Raw genomic sequence first — 22,732 nt, forward strand, 5'->3', positions numbered from 1 at the left:
CACAAGTTTCAAAATCAATGTTCTAAAGCAGCAGTTCTCAATACTGTTCCTCACGTCCCCCTGCTCTGCACACGCTCTGCATCTCTCGCTCTCATTCAGCTCAGCTCCAACAATGATCGGTTTTAATTATACAATTATTTTCACATAGCTATGAGAAGCGTTATACATGGACGTGCGTGCAGTTGCCGTACTGTATTAAAAGCTTTAATCAGGATAAAACCGTATATTAAAAGCTAACATAACCAGTAGCATTTACAAATAACAGCATATCTAAAAGTATAAGACAACAACAAACAAAAAAAACATAGGCCTACCATTAAAAGCTGTGCTTGCACATGTTCTATGTGATCCTCTTCAATAATATCCTCTGCTTCTCAATCGGGCTCAAACTGATAAGCGATATTAACGACGCCGTTGTTTACAATACAACCGGAGCACATGCCGCTGAGGTGAGGGGCTGGACGTTTAGACATGCACTAGAGGCGGTTTAGCCAATCACAACACACAGGGCTAGCTAACCAATCAGAACCCATCGCTTATTTCTGAGGGTGGGGCTTCATAAAAACAGGAGAAGATCAGCCCGTTTCTCAGAGAAGGGACAGAGCGGTGTTGAATAAAGGTAAAGTTTAAAGGTGAGGTTTTTTTTTTTTAAACGAAGCATTAACACATGTTAGACTGCACCCCATAAACACAATCAAGCCTAGAAAAAATACAGTGAACCACCCCTTTAAGTCTCTCATCCCAAATATAAGCAAACAGCACATTCCGGCTTAGCAAACACTAATGTATCCTATGCCATCTATAATTCAACTTAAAATGCATTTGTAAACTCTAATGCACCATCCTTGGCTAACATTATCTGCAATTAAGCACCAAAATTATGCAAAAAATAATACTTACCAAGCACAATACAATACAATACAATACAATACAAAGCATACTGATATGGTTTAACTGTATATCTATGCAACGTGAATGCATAATGGTATCAATTAAGGGAGATTCTGACATTTAAGATGCACAAAGACTGGCAGGAAATTAAAATAATTACAAAATTAATTGACAATTTTTTCCTCAGAGAATTACTTTCATGTTCAATTAGCTTACAAGCGCATACCATCATCACCTATATTGGTAGGTTATAAATATTTGTGAAATATTCCCCACAATTTAATCATCTTTCATTCATTTTATTTCATTCGATTCATTTTATGGCTGGTTGCCTTAGTCATTCAATTTAAATTATGGATGTTAATTGTCCTAGTGGGCTCTAAGAGTTAACTAACGACTTAGTGCATTTGCAGACGTGACTAATGGAGAGTAACATTATTCACATTAGCCGTTTAAGAGGTTAGAAGGCAGTGGGAAGGTGGTTAATACTAAATGCTGGATGCTAATCGAGAGTCTCTTACATTTAGCACCTACAATTAGACTGAATTGGTTCTAGGATCTGGTTGCAATATGGCAGAGGAACACGGTCAGCAGACAAAACAGATGTAACAAACTGAAGGGCATGCTGGTTAGGCTGAATGCAAGATGTATGGTCAACTTCTGGCCTTAAATGGTGAGTCAGGCATGATTAACATAGTAGGTAACATGAGTGCTGTTTTATTTAGACAAAGCATAAGATGAACTACAATATGACTTGCAAGCTTTTGAGACACTTTGTCTGCTGACAGATCACTCCTGCCGAGGTTAAATTTCACAGAGGAGCCTTGATCAGCAAACTTACTTCATCCCAAAATGCAAGCAGAGAAGATGTGGATGAGGAGAAGACAGAGTCCTTTTTTTTGAGGGGGACAAAAATAAGATGACAGGTAACACAGCTTTTGTCTTTATGAACTTACTTTCACTTTAGGTCTTTCCCTATAATCCCATGAGTTTCAAAAATACAGCCTGGTTACAGCTGTCAACCTAATCACTTACTTCAAGCGGTTTCATTAATCTGAAAGATGGGCATCAGACTTGCAAAATTGTCTAGTTGACTTGGTCTCTGAATAGGCAATCAAAGCATGATGGACCATTTGGCCATGAACTGAACTGACTCAGTGACTGTAGTAAATCCATCGCTCAAGTCTTTGTCATCAGCTACTGTTCCAATGTAAACTGTGACTGAAAGCTACATAATAACTGTTGGGAGTCGGTGATTTCAGGATGAGGCAGGGCAGGAAGCCTCATATCACACATCTACACCAGCAGGCTAAGGTCAACAAGGGACTCGCTCTTGAGCTCAAAAGCAGCAGGAACTGACTGCTTGATACGCGTTTTTGAACTTGATATAGCATCTGAAATCAAACCCGGAAACTCCAGACAGGTAAAAAAGGTGCCGGGGAGGGGGATAATTAAAGAATCTAATTAGAATAGAACTACATGCTTAGGTAGCAACATGGTTTTGACAGAACTCCAATGTCTAGTGTAATATCCTACACTAAAAAATTACGTCAAAAACAACAATTTAATCAACTTTACATTTCAAATAAAGGCTTTAAATCATAAAAAAAAGTACAAAAGTAAAAAATAAAATAAAATTATTATCTGTACACAAATCAGGGCTGTGCTTATAAACAAGAGGCAAGCTGAGTAGATCAGGGACATCAGAACCAGTATCCACTGTCTGCTAGACATTCGTAAACGTGTGTGTATCTTTGAAATTGCAGCTGTAAAAAATCTGCTAACCCTAATAGTTTTGCAAACCATCCTTTAAGTAACCTGGACAGATGAATGACAGATTTATTGGCCAATAGCCAAGAAAACAATCTTGTGCTCCGCCTCCACACTGATTTGATGGATACACTCACCCGCTTGGTGACCCTAGGTGCCACCATTGACCTCTGGGTTGGCATGCTTACTCCAGGCCCTTGCTGATATAGTTATTAAAGTTTACACAAAAGTATATTAATATATATTTTAAAATCTCTATATAAAATGTTATAATAAATAATAAATGTTGATTTTGATGTATAATATTCACAAATATTTAAATGTACACACCACCAAAGTTTGAGGACAGTCATTTTTGTTTTTGAAAGTCTCTCAGGCTCAGCACAGCTGCATTTGTTCGATCATAAATACAGTAAATACTGTAAATAATATTGTACAGCAATATTATCGAGTATTATTACCATTCTAAATTTTCTTTTCTATTTTAATATATTTTAACATGTAATTTACTCCTGTGCTGTGATTTTTCAGCATCATTACGCCAGTCTTTATTGTCACATGATCTTTCAGCAATCATTTTAATATGCTGATTTGTAGCTCATAAAACATTTCTTCTTATTATCAATGTTGAAAACAGTTGTGGTGCTTTAATATTTTTGTGTACATTTTCTGATGAATTGACACTTCAAAAGAACAGCATTTGTTTGAAATAGAAATCTTTTTTTATATATTATAAATGTCTTTACTAGCATTTTGATCGATTTAATTTATCCTTGCTGAATAATTATTTTATTTTTTTCTAAATAAAATCTTACTGACCCCGAACATTTGAACAGTTGAGTATTTTAAAACTGAACTGCCTATTAATTTGATTCCTTAAGACACATCTGAGGGAGCAGGAAGTAATGTTAAGTCATATTCAAACAAGAAATGTCTGAATTTTGTTTACAGAAATTATCTTGAAAATTGACAAAACCACAACATGCCATTTTAATCAATTCAATCTGCGATTTTCTTAACTCTGTGACCCAAACACAGGACGTTTATGGCATACTTCACCAATAGCCAGAGTCTATTGACTTCTATTTGTACCATGTCCTGTAGCAACCCTGCAATTAAGCCAATTAGTTCAATTTGAGAATAAGCGACTTTGACCACATCTTTTGAACGGTGGCTTCAACCCAAACTTTCGGGCCTGTGAATCAATAGTTCTCATTAGCAGATCATACTATGGCAATAACAAACAGCACTTTCAAGAGGGAAAGTCACCAATACCAATCTCCTACAGTCTGTCTTCAACCTCCTTAGAAAAGGATATTAAATCAAATGTGACCTCCTACACACCTACAACATTAACATGTCACTTCCCTTTAATCAATTTCCATTAGAATTGCTATTTAAAGCGAATCTAATGTTACTGTGCTACGCCTCAAAGGAGTTCGAGAGAGAGCGAGAGAGAGCTTTCCACTGACAAAATTAGAAGTCTCACTCTATCATAACAGATGCCCTATAAATCCCTATAAACTAAAACTGGAGCATAACAGCAGATCAGCTGTTTAACTGGGAGTTCAGTGGTTAAAGCTTGATCATTCCCCTCTATTAATTTTGAATCAAAGTTAGTGATGTTTACCAGTGTTCTGGATCCCAGACTAGAGCTACGCAGAGACTCCAACTCTTCCGTCATCTTGGAGGCCAGAGCCTGAAGGTAGCCACGTGCATCTTTCTCATCGCTCACCCTACAAAACATACACAGTCATAAATTTGTCTATTTGACCACAATGTCACCAAACCAAGACATATATTTTATTGCAACTCAAGATATAATTCACTCAAAAATCCTTTTGTGTTCCACTGAAGAAACACAAGAACTTTTATTTTTGGTGAATTCTCCCTTTAAAGTATTTTTGTTGGCCATACATACAAGTGAATGTGAGGGAGGGCTTTCTCACCATTGGATAATCTCAGCGATCTGTGCTTCCCAATGTGCTACACTCTCTTTCTTCGAACCCAGATCCTGGAGCTCGTCCTCCAGCTGCCTGTTCTGAGCTGTCAGCTTGTCCACAAAGTTGCAGAGCTGCAGGGGAGGAGATTTCAGGATCAGTGTCAAGGACTGAATTACTCCAAGAAGTGATACTCAGTGTGGCCTCTTGCAATATGAAATATGGTGTCCTACCCTGTCTGTTTCTACAGTGAGTTTACGGTTTTCCTCACTCAGAAGGTGGCGTTCACGTTCATACTTCTCCTTCAGAGCACCCATGACCTCATCCATCTCGGTTTGTCTGTGGGTATAGAAATAGGTCTGGAATTAGTGATCGATATGCGGTTTTATTTTTTTATTTTTTTAATGGCTAAAGACAGTTCTGACAATAATATTTTTGAATATTATTACAATATAGTTTTACAGTTTTTTTGCTCAAATAAATGCTGCCTTGGTAAGCATAAGAGACTTATTTTAAAAAAATTATTCATTATTTATTTATTTTTTTAAAAATCACATTTTTTAAAAGTAGTGTACATACATACATACTAATTATTTTCTTAGATTTAAGCCAATGCTAACAACCTCATTGGGGTTAAATATCAGCCAAATAATCAACCTGGCCAATATATTTGTCTATCACTAGGTGGAATCAAATCTTTTGGTGTCAACCCACAACCTGTACAGGTGAAAGTACAGTACCGCTCTCTCTTGGCCTTTTCCAGTTTGTCTTTGAGCACCAGCAGCTCTTTGTGCAGTGACAGCTGTTGACCCTCAGAGTCGTGGAGCTCCTTCCTCATGTTCTTCAGGTCTGTAGTGTGGCTGGCATCACGTCTCACCAGCTCCTCCTCATAGAACAGCACTTTCTTATCCAGCTCTGACTTCAACTTGGTGAGCTCCTGCTGAGTCTCTGAACTGGGACCTGAGGCACGACCCGTTCCCTGCTTGACCTGAGAAAGAAACACTCTGAGTGAGAGATATCCTGAGAATTTAGATATATTCGAGTTATTAACAGTTTAATTTAATACAATTAATTACTTTTAAGCTATTTTAATCGATATACAGCTCTACAATCATATACAAACCCACATTATGGAGAGCACAGAAAGAGGAGTGAGCAAAGAGGCAAAGGAGAGTCTTCTTGACTTGCATGCAGAAGGAAAAAAACATAAAACAAAGGAGAAACATCCTGCTAAAAATAACCCCATAGGATATCCTACACATGGAAGGAGGAAAAAGAAAGACGGGAGGGAAAGCAAGGTGACGTATGAGGTTAACAGTGTGGAAGGCAGAAGAGAGCTAGAAGAAACCCCTGAGGAAGGTAAAGAACAGCTGAATGGAAGAGGAAAATGGAGAATCTCAAAGAAGCTCTCAAGAACATGCTACATTTTATCCAAAATCGTATTCTGCTTGAAATTAGGCATCTGTATCATATCTGTACAGTACAGGTTATTTGGGTGATATTAGAGATTTTTTTTTAAAATAAGTATCAGTCAATATCATATTTATTTCCTTTATTTTTAAATTTAGTTTACTTTTGTTGTCATCTAAAGGCCCGTTCACACCAAGAATGCTAACTGTAACGATAACTATATTAGCGTCCACTAGGGCTGCACGATATATCGAAATTATCGAAATGTCGCAAATGTAAATATCGCAATGGCGAGCAATATCTGAATCATTTTAATAATAGGCTACTTAAATCAAAACGTTGCAAAAGGTCAAAGTTTTAGTTCGATGCATATAGCAGAGAATTGCTTGACGTTAAAAAGAGTTAAGTGCAATAAGTTGCAGAAAACAACTCTGCCGTCTAGTCTTGCTGTCTGACTGACTCACACCTGAAGCGTGCGTACAAGCCGCATCTCGTACAGCGTATCTTCAATTCTGCCACACAGAGAGACGCGTTTCAGACGGCGCGTGAACGCAGAGTTGATTCGTCTTTCGCATCTCCTTATGTTTGAACAGACACACTTTTTTTACTGACTGTTCACTTGCTTAATCATGTTTGAACTTTCTCAGACTATAGTTTTTGCTGTGGTATATGAAGAAGTACTTAAAGTGTATGGAAAGCAAAGTTACAATGATATAAAATTAGTGTCATTAATTTTTTTTGTTTGTATGTTCACACTGATGTTAAAATGACATTTTCTGATTTGTGACATTACTTTTTATGTAATGCTAAAACACTGCTGGTCACTTTCAGAAGTTGTAGTGATTCTTTCTTTTCCAAGAAAGAATGTGAGACAAATTGGTTATATAATTTTCATTTTTAAATATTTTAAAATATAATTGAAATTGATTTTACACACTTTAAGCAATATAGTATCGCATATCGAATTTTCGCATTTTTCTTCAATATCGCACAGCCCTAGCGTCCACACCAGCAGACGATATCGTCTGCGCACGCTTGTCTGCCGCTTTAAATTCTCAAGCTCGTTATAGCAGGATTGATTCTGATTGGCTGTCAATGTTTTTATCTTCATCCGCTGGAAAAAATTGAAAAGTTGAAAGTGATTCCAACGATATAATTTCTCTGTGCCTTTATCGTTATATCTGTGGTGTGGACTCTGCCATTCTTTAATATTAAGAACGATTTTTAGAACTAGATCTTTATCGTTATATTTATAGTTATCATTCTTGGTGTGAACAGGCCTTAATGCTCACTTAAAATTAATATTTAAAAACAATAATACTTTAATACCACTAGTAAATATAACCTTTAGCAAAAGTAAAACATTGTATCAATTTTTTAATACTGTAAATTATAATGATGTTATGCCTAAACTCACTTGTAGCATTTAATGTGACTGATTTTAGTTTTTTTGTGTTTATATTTCTCTAGACAAAATATTATATGTAATAACTATTTTAGTATTTAATAATCTTTTTACAATAAATAAATAATTTATTTTACTTATACAATTTGTGCTGTTAATTTTTTGTTGCAATTTAGTGGTGAAATATGACCCAGACATGTAATCGTGAGATTCACCTATGAAAGATTCACAAGTTGGCTGAAGTCAGTAGAGAGGCAGTGTATGAATGAGTGACCTCTGACCTTGAGCGTCTCCAGCTCACTCTCCAGTTGTTTAGAGTAGACTTCACTGTGCTCTCGGAGCTTACGCTCCTTAGAGGCTTCGGCACGCGCATCCTCCAGCTTAGACTCCAGCTATTACACACACACACACACACACACATAAGAAAAACAATAAATATGGGAAAAAAAAACTAGGATTTGTATAGACATACTCATAAACCCTTCAAACTTGACCTAATTTCAACTGCACACACCCCCTTGAGATGCTATGTCTTTGAGCACTAAAAAGATCCTGACATCAAGAACAACAATTTCGTTCGCCCCAAGACACTTCCGCCTTGTGCATGGGAGAAAAAGAAAAGACACATAAAAGAGAAGAGCGTATAAATGGGGGAGGTTCTCAATCCAGCTGTAGTCAGCACTGCGGTCAGTGTCACCCATCTGGTTCGAGTTAGTCACTGAGGTTCAGAGGAGGTCATGGGGTCCGTGAGGCTGGTCTGCAGGGACGGGAGGGGGCGGGAACGGGTGTGAAGACATTCCTGCTGTCGTCTAGGGAGATTTGGAGCTGTTGAGCCTGTCTCTCTCTGGAGCGTGACTGATGAACTTCAAAAATGTGGCGCATTCCAAGGCCTTGTTTTCATCTGACTGTGCCCTCCGTCAGCCCCGGAGGTGTTAACATGATGATGCTGAGCAATAAAGACTGCACGGCACAGGTTCGGAATACCAGGATGACACATGCAGCGTAAATACGTCTTCCTGATTGAAAGCCCCTGACAATTCATCTCCATTTACTTTAAAAACAGATCCAAAACAGTCTTAACATTACAAGATGGGGCCGCGTGACCCCCTTCAATCATGCTGCTCACCTCCTTGCGGGCCTTCTCGGTTTTGCGGATGTCCTGGCGTATGGTGTCGATCTTCTGCATCACCACCTCCATCTCCTCCTCCTTGTCCCGCAGCTGTCTCGACAGACGCTGTTTCTGTGAGCGCAGCTCGGCCATGCGCTCGTTCAGCTCCGAAAACTCCTGCATGGCCAGCTTCCTCTGCTGGTGGGCGTCCTTCAGCTCCTTGGTCTGAGACTTCAGGCGATCCAGAGACTCCACCAGTTGCTGGAAAGGGAGAGCAAGAGAAATGAATGATGAACTGGGATGAAGGGGTGAGATCAGAACACCAGAAGATGTGAAAACGATAGCACTGAAAGAGTGTGCGAGAGGAGCAGTGGAAGGAGAGAAGGAAAGAGCAGCTGCGCCTGGAGAGAAAGGACTGAAAAGAGGCTGAGTGAGAAATAGAAATCATCAAGAGGATTGGGAGTTGTGCGCTAAAAGAACGGGACACACGCTCGTAAGGAGAAATTAACACAGACTGAAAACAGGCTGGAATGGTTCTCATATCCCAGCCATGAAGAGCTTCGGCGGGTACGAGCCAACCCAGGGCTCTGGGTCAAAAGTCAAGTGGAACGGCTTAAACTCGATTAGCTAAAAATGTGAAACGCGGTGAGAATCTTGACCTGCCCTGTGTGAGGGGGTGATGACATTAATCTTGATGAAGCGGGCCAGTGTTTATGAACTTCTTGAAGAGGTCATGTAACCTTCAGCTCGAGGACAGGAGAACTGTCACAGCATGTAATCCGTTTCATGCACAGTATATGACGACACTCATTCTTAAGGTGTTCAAGGGATTTTTACATCTCAGTATTTTACATCTCAGTAGAACAGCAGAGTTGCTGTTCAGTTCAGTTTTTTTTATAATTTATTTTAATGAGTTAAAACCATACAGCATGTTCTTTTTAGTGAATCAAACAAATAAAAAGCTTGCAATTTACTGTCCTGAGTTATTTAAATTTAAGACGAACTGCAGGTTACAGCAGATATTTTCTTTCTTATGGTGACCTACACCTACGTGTAGCAGAATATTGACAAAGAAAAAACGTAGGGTATATATCTATTGGTTATTAATTGGATTTTAAGAGGGTGTATAAAATTTCAAAATATTTGTTTCTCAACATACAAAAAGAATCATTAATGGAACGTTTAGGACTCGTTAGGCAACTGGAATCGTAAAAAGCAACCAGATAGACCTTCTAATTGCCATCCAGGAAGGAATCTGATCAAATGTTTATGGGGCTGAATTTTGTGGGCATAATTTCTCTTACTACAAGAAAGCAGTTCTTGCATACAGGAATGGCTGGTAATTCAACTCTCCAGTCACTCATACCTTATGGATATCCTCTTTCTCCTGCTTGAGAGCTTTAACTTGCTTGTCCAGGGCTTTTAGTTTGCTGGAGGAACTTTCAAAGTCCTGTCGAAGAGTCACTGCCTCCTCGAGCTGGTGCTCCAGCCTATCAGAGTCTGGGGAGGGACGAGTCACTCAGAGTTAGCTTGAATGTGACTGATTAGCTGACACAAATGTCCAGCCAAATAAGCAAAGTAGGAAATTCTGATAAGAGGAAGTTATGTTGACTTGCAATCTTCACACAAAGACTTATGTGTGATCGTAGTTAATCTATAACTTAGGCGTGTCTGTAGTGCTTTGACATGACTCATAACAGACTTTATCATATCATATATCCACTGGCAATGATTGGGAGACCCATTACCTGCCAGTTTCTTTTTTAGGCGATCGATTTCCTCATTGAGTTTTTTAATCTCTTTATCACGACCAAGCGTGCCGGCCCCACGCCCAGAGCCATGGAGGGACTGAACAGCCTGAGTGGATTCTAGGAAATCATGTGTGGAACAAACAATCAGTAAATACCCAGAATACATTTCACTGATGGACTTACAAAATGAAACAGAACTACTAACACTAAATAAATTGTATAGCAATGGCTTAAAGTGATAATTCACCCAAAAATGAAAATTCTGCCATCATTTACTCACCCTTGTGTTGTTTCAGAGCCACAAGTCTTTTGTTCATTTTTAAAACACAAATGGAGATATTTTAATGAAACCAGAGAGGTTTTATGTTGCTCCATTGAAACCCCATTTTACCAAAATTTTTTATAAATTTTGTACCAAAAAAGTTCATAAAGAGATTGAAAAAGTAAAGTACGGTGTAATCAGAGTCTTATGAAGAGACACCTTCACTTTATAAGAGGAACAAATTAATTTAGGCTTTTATTCACATGTGCTCAATTCATATGGAATACATTTACAATGTTTTTATGAACTTTTTGATGTTTTGGTGGAATGGACTTGCAATGAAGGGACAGAAATCTCTTAGGTTTCATTAAAAACATCTTCATTGTGTTTCAAAGATGAACAAAAGTCTTCTGGGTTTGAATGACATGAGGGTGAGTAATTGAAGACAATTAAAATTTTTGGGTGAACCAACGCCTTTCAGAGCCACAAGTCTTTTGTTCATTTTTAAAACACAAATGGAGATATTTTAATGAAACCAGAGAGGTTTTATGTTGCTCCATTGAAACCCCATTTTACCAAAAATTTTTATAAATTTTGTACCAAAAAAGTTCATAAAGAGATTGAAAAAGTAAAGTACGGTGTAATCAGAGTCTTATGAAGAGACACCTTCACTTTATAAGAGGAACAAATTAATTTAGGCTTTTATTCACATGTGCTCAATTCATATGGAATACATTTACAATGTTTTTATGAACTTTTTGATGTTTTGGTGGAATGGACTTGCAATGAAGGGACAGAAATCTCTTAGGTTTCATTAAAAACATCTTCATTGTGTTTCAAAGATGAACAAAAGTCTTCTGGGTTTGAATGACATGAGGGTGAGTAATTGAAGACAATAAAAATTTTTGGGTGAACCAACGCTTTAAACGCTTTCTTTGGATATCAGGTGGAGTTTATGTTTATTACCCTGCAGCTTGCGGTTGAGCTCCTGTTTCTCCTGCTCCAGACAGCGAATCCTCTTCTCGAAGGCTTCCACCGGCAGACCTCCATCCTGGAGATCCTCCCCAGCACCTCCATCCGCCAGCGCCACCCTCCTCACGCTGCCACGGTCTGAGAAACAGCTCTCTGTGGTGTAGGTGAAGCCCACGAAGGGCAAGTGCTGCCCGGTGAAACCCGTGTGAGATACTGGGGGAGCGATGTCCTGCAGAGGGAAATGGAAGAAGTCAGAGGTCAAATACAAACAAAAGGGCACTCTAGTATAATCAAGGTTTCAGACTTATGTTGCATGAGGAACCAAAACAATTCCTTCAATGATAAAAGCATTTCAGAGTTAAACCAACCGGGTTTTTTAGCACATCATCATCTACATCAAAGTTGGAGGTGTCTGAGGGTGAGCTGACGTCAGGGATGTACGGTGCCTCTGTGTTGCGAATGTTCTCCCAGTCGATGCCGGAGAAGAAGGGGTGCTTCTTGAACTCCTCGATGCCATGCTGACCCAACCGACGCTCTCTACTGCAGATCAGCCGCTGGATCAGATCTTTAGCCTCCTCTGACATATCCGTGATGTGAGAGGGGAACTGGAACCGCTCCTAAATAGCACAAATTAGACCAGTTTACTTCAAACATCAATATTTCCAGATTTTCCACCCTAAACCACCACTCAGGGGTGACCAGCTGTGCCGATAAAATTAGGGCAGTGCTGATTTTATGAACCATGTTGTGATGTGTCCCAAAGACGTTAGAGCCGGGATGTTATTTGTCATGATAATTAGCTTAGGCTTTATTTTTACTGGCTATAAATAAAAAATGTTTAATAAAAACTGATAATAGCATGATAATTAGCTTAGGCCTTATTTTTACTGGCTATAAATAAAAACTGATTCACTGTGGTTCGTGCTTTTTCTGTCATGAGAAATTTCTAAATCCTCAAGACGCAAATGTGTGATTGCAAATGTGACTGTCTGTTTTTCTGTGGTGGGGAACATGTAAATTGGACAAATACCAAAAAACTTGGGAAACGCAGATCTGATACTCGGCTCTGACACTGTCATTTTCTGCCGGATCAGGTATCGGTCAGACGATACCGATCCAAATCTGATATTGTGCGTATACTATTCTGTGTTATTACACGGCTCTGTAGAATACTTGATTCTGATTGGTCAGTCCTGACATTCCGAGGTATGTTATCCCTCGATAACAACTGGTGAAAGCTGATAACACAGGCTCAATTATTTAATTGTACAATGTGTACAATTATTTAATTACGTCATCCTGGTACTCGCTCTCTTGTTTCATACAAACACAGCTGCTGTCATTTTGTGATGACTGTTTTGTACACTGTAATGAATTATAGGAACTAACAAGAACTAATAATAACTAACATACTGGTAAGACTTAAACAGGTTTGTCTTAAATCAATAGCTTTTATCACCTTAATTATTTATGTGGTGAAATGTTGTGTAATAAGTGGTATGACAGCACCGCATCCCTTCAATGTCTAGCAACTGCTTTCTTCACGGAAGCTTTGCGTTCAAATGTTTCAACTCAAATCAATATTTTGTGTCTACTTATTTACTTATGTGGCAAGTAGTCGTGTAATAAGCAGGATAATGTACATTCGGAGGGGTCTTATCACCCTGAAGGGGGTTATTCTGCGATAACAATCGGCTGGATGTACGTGTACGTTTTCGTGCACTATATTCCAAGTGTTCTGAAGTCGTTCCATAGTTTTATGTGAAGTACAGATGAATATTTAAGTTGTTAAATACAATTTCACTTAAACTCTACTCTCCACTGCGGCTGACTGTCATACTCCATTCAGCATTCAAACTGCATGTCGCGTTCAGTTACGAAAGTCAAGATGTTGAAACTGTCCAAGATTATTCAATGTAACTATTTTTATAAATGATCTGTGGATAAAGATCAATATTTTGCAATGACTTTATCTTGCTGGAGTTTAGTGCTGTTTCTAAATCATGTTACTTTCTACCAGGTGTCTGTTAGATCACAACACTGGAGTAGAGAGCCCTATCACACAGACATAATACATTACGCATCAATATCTCTCTCTGTGCTTTGAACTTTTCTACGAGGAGTGCTGCGCGCTGTGAATCAACTCAAAAAAAAAAAAGGTATCGGTGCATCCCTACAAAAAACACATTGATGAAGCATCTCACCTCGTGGTTCATGATCTTCCCGTATGTCTCCACCAAGGATTCAGCATAGAAGGGTGTCTCGCCGTAGAGCATCTCATACATGCAGACGCCAAGAGACCACCAGTCACACTCCGGCCCGTACTTCCCCATGCCGTCCTCCATGGCCTGCAGGATCTCAGGGGAGATGTAGTCCGGGGTGCCCACAGCCACTGATGACCGGACCTGCACAGGGGATGACAGGAAGTGAGGTCACAAACAAGGCTGAATAGGTTCATCTGCAATTTAATAATTTCAATTTTCAATTTTCAGCAAAGATGCATTAAATTGATCAAAAGTGACAGGAATGATTTCTATGATGTTATAAGATTTATTTCAAATAAATGCTGTTCTTTTGAACTTTCAATTCAAAGAATCTTGGGAGGGGGAAATCATGGTTTACACACAAATATTAAGCAGCATAACTGTTTTTAACATTGATCAAATGATCTCACCTCGTGGTTCATGATCTTCCCGTAGGTCTCCACCAAGGATTCAGCATAGAAGGGCGTCTCGCCGTAGAGCATCTCATACATGCAGACGCCAAGAGACCACCAGTCACACTCCGGCCCGTACTTCCCCATGCCGTCCTCCATGGCCTGCAGGATCTCAGGGGAGATGTAGTCCGGGGTGCCCACAGCCACTGATGACCGGACCTGCACAGGGGATGACAGGAAGTGAGGTCACAAACAAGGCTGAATAGGTTCATCTGCAATTTAATAATTTCAATTTTCAATTTTCAGCAAAGATGCATTAAATTGATCAAAAGTGACAGGAATGATTTCTATGATGTTATAAGATTTATTTCAAATAAATGCTGTTCTTTTGAACTTTCAATTCAAAGAATCTTGGGAGGGGGAAATCATGGTTTACACACAAATATTAAGCAGCATAACTGTTTTTAACATTGATCAAATGTTTGCAATGTATGCAAACCAGCATACTAGAATGATTTCTGAAGGTTCATGTGATACTAAAGACTCGAGTAATGGCTGAAAATTTAGCTTTGCCACCACAGAGATAAATTACATTTTAAAATATAAAATAAAGTAGAAAACAGTTATTTCAAATTAAGATTTCACAATATGGCTATTTTACTGTATTTATGATCAAATAAATGAAGTCTAGGTGAGCATAAGTGGCTTCTTTCAAAAACATTACAAAAAATAAAACATACAAAATACAATTTAAAACCTCACAGACCCCAAACTTCTGCAAAGTAATGTACTTTAAATGTGTGACAACATATATAAACTAATTAACCAGCAGTGCACAACAACACTACTATAAAGATCTAGAGACATAATATTCACCATGCCAAGTCTTGCTCGATCTTGCCCATAAAACATGTACCATACAAAAGCACTCAAAATATGTCTTGACCCTTCGGCTTAGCTTTGCCACCACAGAGATAAATTACATTTTAAAATATAAAATAAAGTAGAAAACAGTTATTTCAAATTAAGATTTCACAATATGGCTATTTTACTGTATTTATGATCAAATAAATTAAGTCTAGGTGAGCATAAGTGGCTTCTTTCAAAAACATTACAAAAAATAAAACATACAAAATACAATTTAAAACCTCACAGACCCCAAACTTCTGCAAAGTAATGTACTTTAAATGTGTGACAACATATATAAACTAATTAACCAGCAGTGCACAACAACACTACTATAAAGATCTAGAGACATAATATTCACCATGCCAAGTCTTGCTCGATCTTGCCCATAAAACATGTACCATACAAAAGCACTCAAAATATGTCTTGACCCTTCGGTTATTTTGGCAGAATGTTTAATTGCAGAGAAGACGTAAAGAGATAACTGAAGATAAGTTTGAATGATGTTGAGAGACGCATAAAGATGCCTTCAAGCAACATTACAGACAGCATGACAGACACAAATTAGGGCTTTGTGGCTTTTACTTTAATGTTTGCAAAAACATATCTATATATAAGTCTGCCAATAAACAGACAAAATGTACTTTTACCAGGTACAATAATACTTATACTAATATTTATTACAACACAACATTTATTTAGAATTTCTTCATTTTTACCTTAAACTATCAAGCTTTCATTTCCTGCTGAAAACTGCTGGGAGCCTTTAAAGCTTCTCTTATGCTAAAAACGGCTGGTTTATAAGCACTCCTCAAGTTCTCATTACAAGATGATGCATTTTCAAACGCATGTTATAAGCGCATCAAACGTACAGCACATGCAGAAATAAGATTGTGTGGAGCAATATTAAATGTGAACGGTTCACAATTTTGGTCTTATTTCAAATAATCACACAAAGATCTCCTGTACTCGACATCTAAATATAGGAGTAACATCTACAAAAATGCAGGGATCTGTTCAGTTGGTGTGGAACACAGGGGCTAGTTGCATAAACACAGCCGCTATGTTAAGACTGTGTCTTAAGAACTAGTTTGACCAACTAGTAGCAAGCCAAGAGGTAATCAGATCTACTTTTTGGATTCAAATTAGACCTCCTTTTTTATAGCTGACTTTATAAAAGTTCTGACCAGCCTTAAAGAAAAAAAAATTAGATGACTATCTTTTTAAGACTAGTCTAAGCAGTTTATGCAACCGTCCACAGCACATATGCAGCTGAAAAACTAAAGCTTCGCTTTTCCCTTTTACTGTACATGCTGCTGGCACAGAGGACACACACAGACACACACACAGAGCAGTAGATAAAAGCTGTTTTGGCCTTGGTCTTGTTATCAGTGTGCTATGGTGACTCATTAGTCTGTGAGACAGAGGGGTGGGCAGCGACGGGCCTTTCTAATTAGCCCTCCCCTTCTAGGCCAGCAGGGCCAAAAGCAGCTCTATTAATGTCAGGAGAGGAGAGGACAGGGGCAGTGCTTTCACCCAACAGATGGAGACCACCCTGCAAGGATGACAGACGGACTCTGGTTTTAGATCGACACTTGAGTTTGAAATTGAGCCCTTCATCACATACTCACCGTGCCATCTTGCATCATCTTCAGGCAGGAGCCGAAGTCAGCCAGACGGATGTGACCGTTCATGTCCAGTAGCACGTTGTCTGGTTTTATGTCCCTGTGAGAACAGGAAACACAACATTTAAGCATGAAATGACTCCAGAGGAGCTTTAAAAAGCAGTGGTTCTTAACCAGCTTTGCTTCAGGACTTCAGGATTTTACATTGGACATCAAGTGATGAACCAAATCCAAATCGTTTAGCATTAAAAAAAAAGTCAACAAAAATAAAAGATTGGTAACTATTAATATTAAAACGAACTGCATTGGCCCTATAATACGTAAAATTATTAACCTCACTTATAATGACCAGGAAAATCGTCAATTTTGGTTTCTAAACGCCTCTTAAAATTCAGTGGTTTCATACTCTCAGTAGTTGCACAAACACAATGTGGTCAGCGGAAACCATGTTTATCTTCATTGCATGTTAACTTGTATTTAATGAAGTCTCTAGGTCGTGTCATTTTTCTTCTAAACCATCTGTAGTTTTGGTTTTGGAGGATGAGGGTATATTATGCATCCTGTCAAGGTTGGCATCCGGCTTATTTGCCTAGATTATATTTAATGGCTGATGAATCTGCTCAAAAATAATGGGCATCACTTTACAATAAGGTTTCATTTGTTAACTTTGTTCATTTGTTTGTAATTTCAACTAATACATTTAAAATAAATTAAACATGTTGTTAACAATTGTTAATATGCTGTGAACAAACGATGAAAAACTGTATTTTATTAACTAACATTAACAAAGACTAATACATTCTAAGAAATATGTACACTATCGTTCAATAGTCTGGGGTCGGGTAGATTTTATTTTTTTGAATGAAGTCACCCAGGCTGCATTTATTGGATCAAAAATACAGTGAAAAATTGTGAAATATTATAACAATTCCAAAGAACTGTTTTCTATTTTAATGTATTTTAAAATGTAATTTATTCCTGTGATGGCACAGCTGAATTTTCAGCTGTCTTCAGTCTTTAGTGTCACAAGATCTTAAAGAAATCATTCTAATATGCTGATTTGTGCTCAAGAAATATTTCTTATTTATAATCAGTGTTGTGCTGCTTAATATATGTGGAAATTACTATATCGTTTTTTTAACATTACTTTAATGTATTAATTACTGTATTTAAATGAATTAATTTCTTTGAAAGAAAAAATACAAATCTTACTGAACCCAAACTTTTGACCGGTAGTTTAGATATCATTAGTTCATGTTAGCTAATGCAAGCATTTTGCACTCACATTGCACTGTGAGGTATTACTACTCCAGTGGGCAACCCACTCTGCGGCTGCTCTCCAGGGTGGCTGTTTCTCCATGCCCAGCCATGCCCTGCCTTTGTTCACCCTCCCCCCTTCACACACACTCAGTCCCTGTCTCTCGACGACTGGGCCTCACACACAGTGCCCTCTGATTCACAGCCCTGGCACCATGGTGAGCACAGCGGGTACAGAGTAAACATGATGTCAAAACTCATCACACACACACACACACACACACACACACCATTCACAACCTCACTGGGTGTCAGTATAAGCACGAAGGGTTGTACTCTTGGACACGTGTGTTTACGAGCGCTAGCATGACTTTAGTCAGCTGCTTTGGCCTGACAGGCTGGTTCCTATAATTGAGAATGATGGGATGTGTTTAAAAGGCTGTTATGATTGGTTGGAGGAATAGAGTTAAAGGCATAGTTCATTAATTCACCCTCACGTCAATACAAACCGGTATGACTTGTTTTTGTCAATGAGACACAAAAACAGACATTTGAAGAAAGTTAACGCTGCCCTTTTCCAAAAAATGAAAGCTGAAGGGAACTGATGTTACAAAAAACATAATAGAAGTAGTGCATTTTTAGTAGTAAAATCAAATTTTTAGTTTAATTAATGCACTTTAATCTAAATCTTCTGAAGCAATATGATAGTTTTGTGAGAGAAAGAGGCTGAAATCTAGGTTATTCGCTAAAAATATTGCTTGACAACAGTAGCCGTTCATATTCATTGTATGGAAAAGACCAGCGTGAATTTTCTTGCTAAGGTCACACAATTTGGGTGAAAAAAAAAAACCTAATAGCGATTTTTTTTTGTTAAAATTTGATATCAATATGACTATAAAGTATATTTATATGACTTTAAATATTATTATTATAATAAAAAAAATATTACACAAAATAAGAAATATTCCTATTGTAATTTAACTGTAAAATAAAAAAAAAATCTATCTTACAATAAAATACAGTAAAACTGGAGTGTCTTAATTTCCTTAATGTTCAAACAGAAGATCCATTGAGCTTTTATTGGCAGATGTTGCATTTCCAAAGTTATATGTAACCCAAAATCTGAGCAAATGCAGAGCTTGTTTGGAGCAGCATTTACTGTGAAACGTGGTGCTTGGAAACACTAAAAACACCAGATCATGTGCTGCTTGTGTGTAAAAGTGCTGCGCTTCACTCTAAAGCAGTGCATGTATTCATTTAATTAAATCATAGCTTTTGTAGTTCCATAAACACACTAAGCAATATCACTGTTACAGTCTTATTTTGATTCATCCAGTGCTTACATTCGGCTAAACATTTCCTTATGGGTTGTATATAATGTGAGGGAGAGTAAATGTTCAGTTTTTTTGGTAAATTACCTCTTTAACGTCGCTACTGTATCAGAGGTGAAGCCTTCACAAGCTTCCACAGAAGGAAGGAAGAGGGTGCTCAGCTGGACCGGATGGCAGTCCAGGACAAGCAGCCAGGAAGAGGCCCCTGAACCTGAACAGATCTGCAGCCCAGAACACCACAGCCATCTGCGGCCATTTCATTAAATGTTTCATGTGGGAGTGGACATGTGGGTGAGGTGCTGTTGATGTCCAGTGCACCCATCACTCACACAGGGGTAATGACCAATCCGCCTTGCTTGTGAGTACATGTTCAAACACTGGGGCAGAATCCTACATTGGGCAAATTTAGTTTGGGCATATTGTTTTGTCTGGATCCAGTCTTGTGTAAAAAAAACCTGACTATCAGCGCACATCACTGCTTATTCTGGCTAAAAACGGCCCACTTCAACAGAAAGGGGTTATCTGATATTTAAAGTGACCAACCACAGTTTGCTTTTTACAGACTTTTAGGGAATGGTAAATCAAAAACTTGTACATAAAGTGGGGAAAATATTTATTTGATCCCCTGCTGATTTTGTAAGTTTGCCCACTTACAAAGAAATTAAGTGTCTGTAATTTTTATGGTAGGTTTGTTTTAATGTATAGAGACAGAACACCAACCAAAAAAATCCAGAAAATACACATTATATAAAGGATAGAAACTGATTTGCATTTCAGTGAGTGAAATAAGTATATATTTCAAAATATATTTGATCCCCTACCAACTAGCAAGAATTCTGACTCCCACAGATTGGAACACAGATTAGTCCTGCCACTTTAAGAAGTCACTCCTAATGTCAGCTCGTTTGGTGTATAAAAGACACCTGTCCACACAACTCCTAGAACAAAGCAAAACCTTGCTGAGAAGACCAGCATGAATGCCCAGGATTATATCCTAGTATACCAACTCCTAGGTCATGGGTTTGATTCCCTGGGAATGCATGAGCTGATAAAAAAAAATGTATACCTTCAATGCAATGCAATGCAAGTCACTTTGAGTAAAAGCATCTGCTAAATGCATAAATGTAAATGTCTGGGCTGGTTTAGGCTGGTTTGGTGCCGGCCTACCAGCATGATCTTTGTGGTAAACTTTTTGGCTAAGAAATTCCTGCTGGTTAAAGCTAATTAAGAATCAAGTCTGCGTCTGATTCTCACTTGGTCTTTAATTCTCCCTTCACACACACAAACACACTATCATGTCACCTGTGTACGTAGCGTTGCTGATGGATGGAGTGGATAGCGAGCACCATCTCTGCCACATAGAACTTGGCCATGTCCTCCGGGAGTCGGTCCTCAAATTTACTAAGCAAAGTCAGCAGGTCGCCTCCCACATAATAATCCATCACCAAGTACTGCAGGAGGAGACAATATCATCTCTTATCACACAACACCATTCAATTACACAATCACTGACTCAGCACTTCATAATATCAACTGAACAACATCAAAGAGTAGAATGATTATCAAATATTTATCACACAACCACACAGAATGCACTGTGACCTCTCCTCCAGTACTCTGTATTAGTGTGATTGAGGGTTGTGCTATCAGAGGTTGCGCTACAAATAATCATCATCAGTCACTCTGATAAACATGACATTTTCATTGTGGCCAATTTTTCAATGCATCATTTTCATAGATAATTATTGAAACATTATATAATTAATTACATATTATTTACATTAACTATATATGGCTTAGAGATTTTATCTAGCTTGCTTACCTTAAATACACCAAAAATAGACGTTATTTATGCATTCAGAGTGTTGTTATTGTTAACTAAAACTAAAACTATTCAAAATTCGTTAATTGAAATAAAGATAAAAAATATATAAATATTAAATCAAAAACTAGGAAAAATTTCTAATTATTGTTTAAAATATTTACATGGCTAAAACTGAAATAAGATTAAATGAAAGCTAAATAGAATTAATAATAATAATAATAATATTGATAAATGAGAAAAGCATGTAAATTCACAAACTTAAACTAAAATTTTAATTAAAATGAAAAATAAAATAATAATAATAAAGCTAACATAAAAATAAGAGCAAGGCAAGTTAACGCGTTATCATCACGTTAACGCATTAATTAACACCAACAATTATTTTATCGCACATTAACGCAGTTTTTATTATTATTATTTTGAAAGTCCATTGCTCACTGGCTCGGAATACACATACAGACAAACCATGGGTCACAGGAGGGGTGGGATGTTGATCAGTACTGGTTTGGGATGGGCGTCATCATGCGTCTCAACCAATGAAAGCATTTGGGGTGGGCCTAACACCATGTCTACACCAGACGTGAGCGGCGCTACAAAATACTATATAACCCATTATAATCAGTGATGCTGTCTACACTGGATGCGGCGCTACGCAAATCCGACAGTAAACTGCTGCCTCGTTCTATCTATGACATACTGACACAATTTAAATGATTTGCAACGGTCGCTTTGTCGTGTGACGCGTCCAGTCATTGTAGACGATGTTGCGGCGTGGTGCGACAACTGTCGCATGTGTATAGGATCGCAACGAATGACGGCACGCATGATTTGTCGTATCGCGCCGCATCCAGTGTAGACAGCATAACTGATTATAATGGGTTCTATAGTATTTTATTGCGTTGCACCACACGCGTCCGGTGTAGACATGGTGTCAAGACGCAGCATCACAAGAATACACAAATTATATGAAAAAGAATTGATTACATTAATGTAAAATCATTTTTGTTCATACAGCATTACTTTTAAAATAAAAGTGCACAATACAATACTGTTGAATTAATTATTGAATTTTGCGCATAATGCGATTAATCACAGAAAAATCATGCAATTAATCGCAATTAAAAATGGTAATAGTTGCCCAGCACTAATAAAAATACAATATTAAGAAATATTACTATAGCATATGAATACTACTAAAAAAACACAATTACTGCTAATAATTTAGATTATGATTTATATAATGTTCGAGATGTGTAGGTCTAAATGGATTTTGACTCACTAAATGACAGCTAACCTTCAGTTACGTCTGATGAGCATAAGTGTATGTAGGGATGAAGACACATACCAGGTAGTTGTCATCCTGGAAAGCGTAATGCAGAGTGGTGATCCACTGGCAGTCTCCATTCACCAGGACGTTCCTCTCTTCTCGGAAACAAGCCGTCTACATAAGATGCAAGACGACTTATTACATCAAACCATTCAAAAACAATATTTTGTTATATCCTACACTGTGCTTTGACAACCTTATAAAATAACATTGACACAGCAACCCAGTACCTGAATTTGAAAGCGGATTCCTCTATTTTGGTTTAATACTGAAGAGCTTTGAGTTTCTGTGTGTCT

The 22,732-nt window shown here is 37.9% G+C and overlaps 1 protein-coding gene across 1 annotated transcript in view; it reads right to left on the bottom strand.

Moving 5' to 3' along the window:
- Positions 1 to 22,732, bottom strand: part of LOC107572141 (serine/threonine-protein kinase MRCK beta-like) — an 82,591-nt gene that overhangs the window by 19,143 nt on the left and 40,716 nt on the right. The window contains exons 4-19 of the mRNA XM_016258553.1: positions 22,455 to 22,550; positions 20,587 to 20,735; positions 16,703 to 16,796; positions 14,184 to 14,384; positions 11,878 to 12,126; positions 11,504 to 11,738; positions 10,273 to 10,392; positions 9,891 to 10,024; positions 8,543 to 8,785; positions 7,698 to 7,808; positions 5,342 to 5,589; positions 4,835 to 4,940; positions 4,611 to 4,735; positions 4,204 to 4,397; positions 2,192 to 2,285; positions 1,733 to 1,826 (exon numbers count right to left, since the gene is read on the bottom strand). Of these exons, the coding sequence (XP_016114039.1) occupies positions 1,733 to 1,826; positions 2,192 to 2,285; positions 4,204 to 4,397; positions 4,611 to 4,735; positions 4,835 to 4,940; positions 5,342 to 5,589; positions 7,698 to 7,808; positions 8,543 to 8,785; positions 9,891 to 10,024; positions 10,273 to 10,392; positions 11,504 to 11,738; positions 11,878 to 12,126; positions 14,184 to 14,384; positions 16,703 to 16,796; positions 20,587 to 20,735; positions 22,455 to 22,550 (2,493 nt within the window). The remainder of the gene's footprint in view (positions 1 to 1,732; positions 1,827 to 2,191; positions 2,286 to 4,203; positions 4,398 to 4,610; positions 4,736 to 4,834; positions 4,941 to 5,341; positions 5,590 to 7,697; positions 7,809 to 8,542; positions 8,786 to 9,890; positions 10,025 to 10,272; positions 10,393 to 11,503; positions 11,739 to 11,877; positions 12,127 to 14,183; positions 14,385 to 16,702; positions 16,797 to 20,586; positions 20,736 to 22,454; positions 22,551 to 22,732) is intronic.

The sequence above is a fragment of the Sinocyclocheilus grahami genome, unplaced genomic scaffold (genome assembly GCF_001515645.1).
Source record: "Sinocyclocheilus grahami isolate Dianchi unplaced genomic scaffold, SAMN03320097.WGS_v1.1 scaffold1705.1, whole genome shotgun sequence".
In the NCBI taxonomy this organism is placed as follows: Eukaryota; Metazoa; Chordata; class Actinopteri; order Cypriniformes; family Cyprinidae; genus Sinocyclocheilus; species Sinocyclocheilus grahami.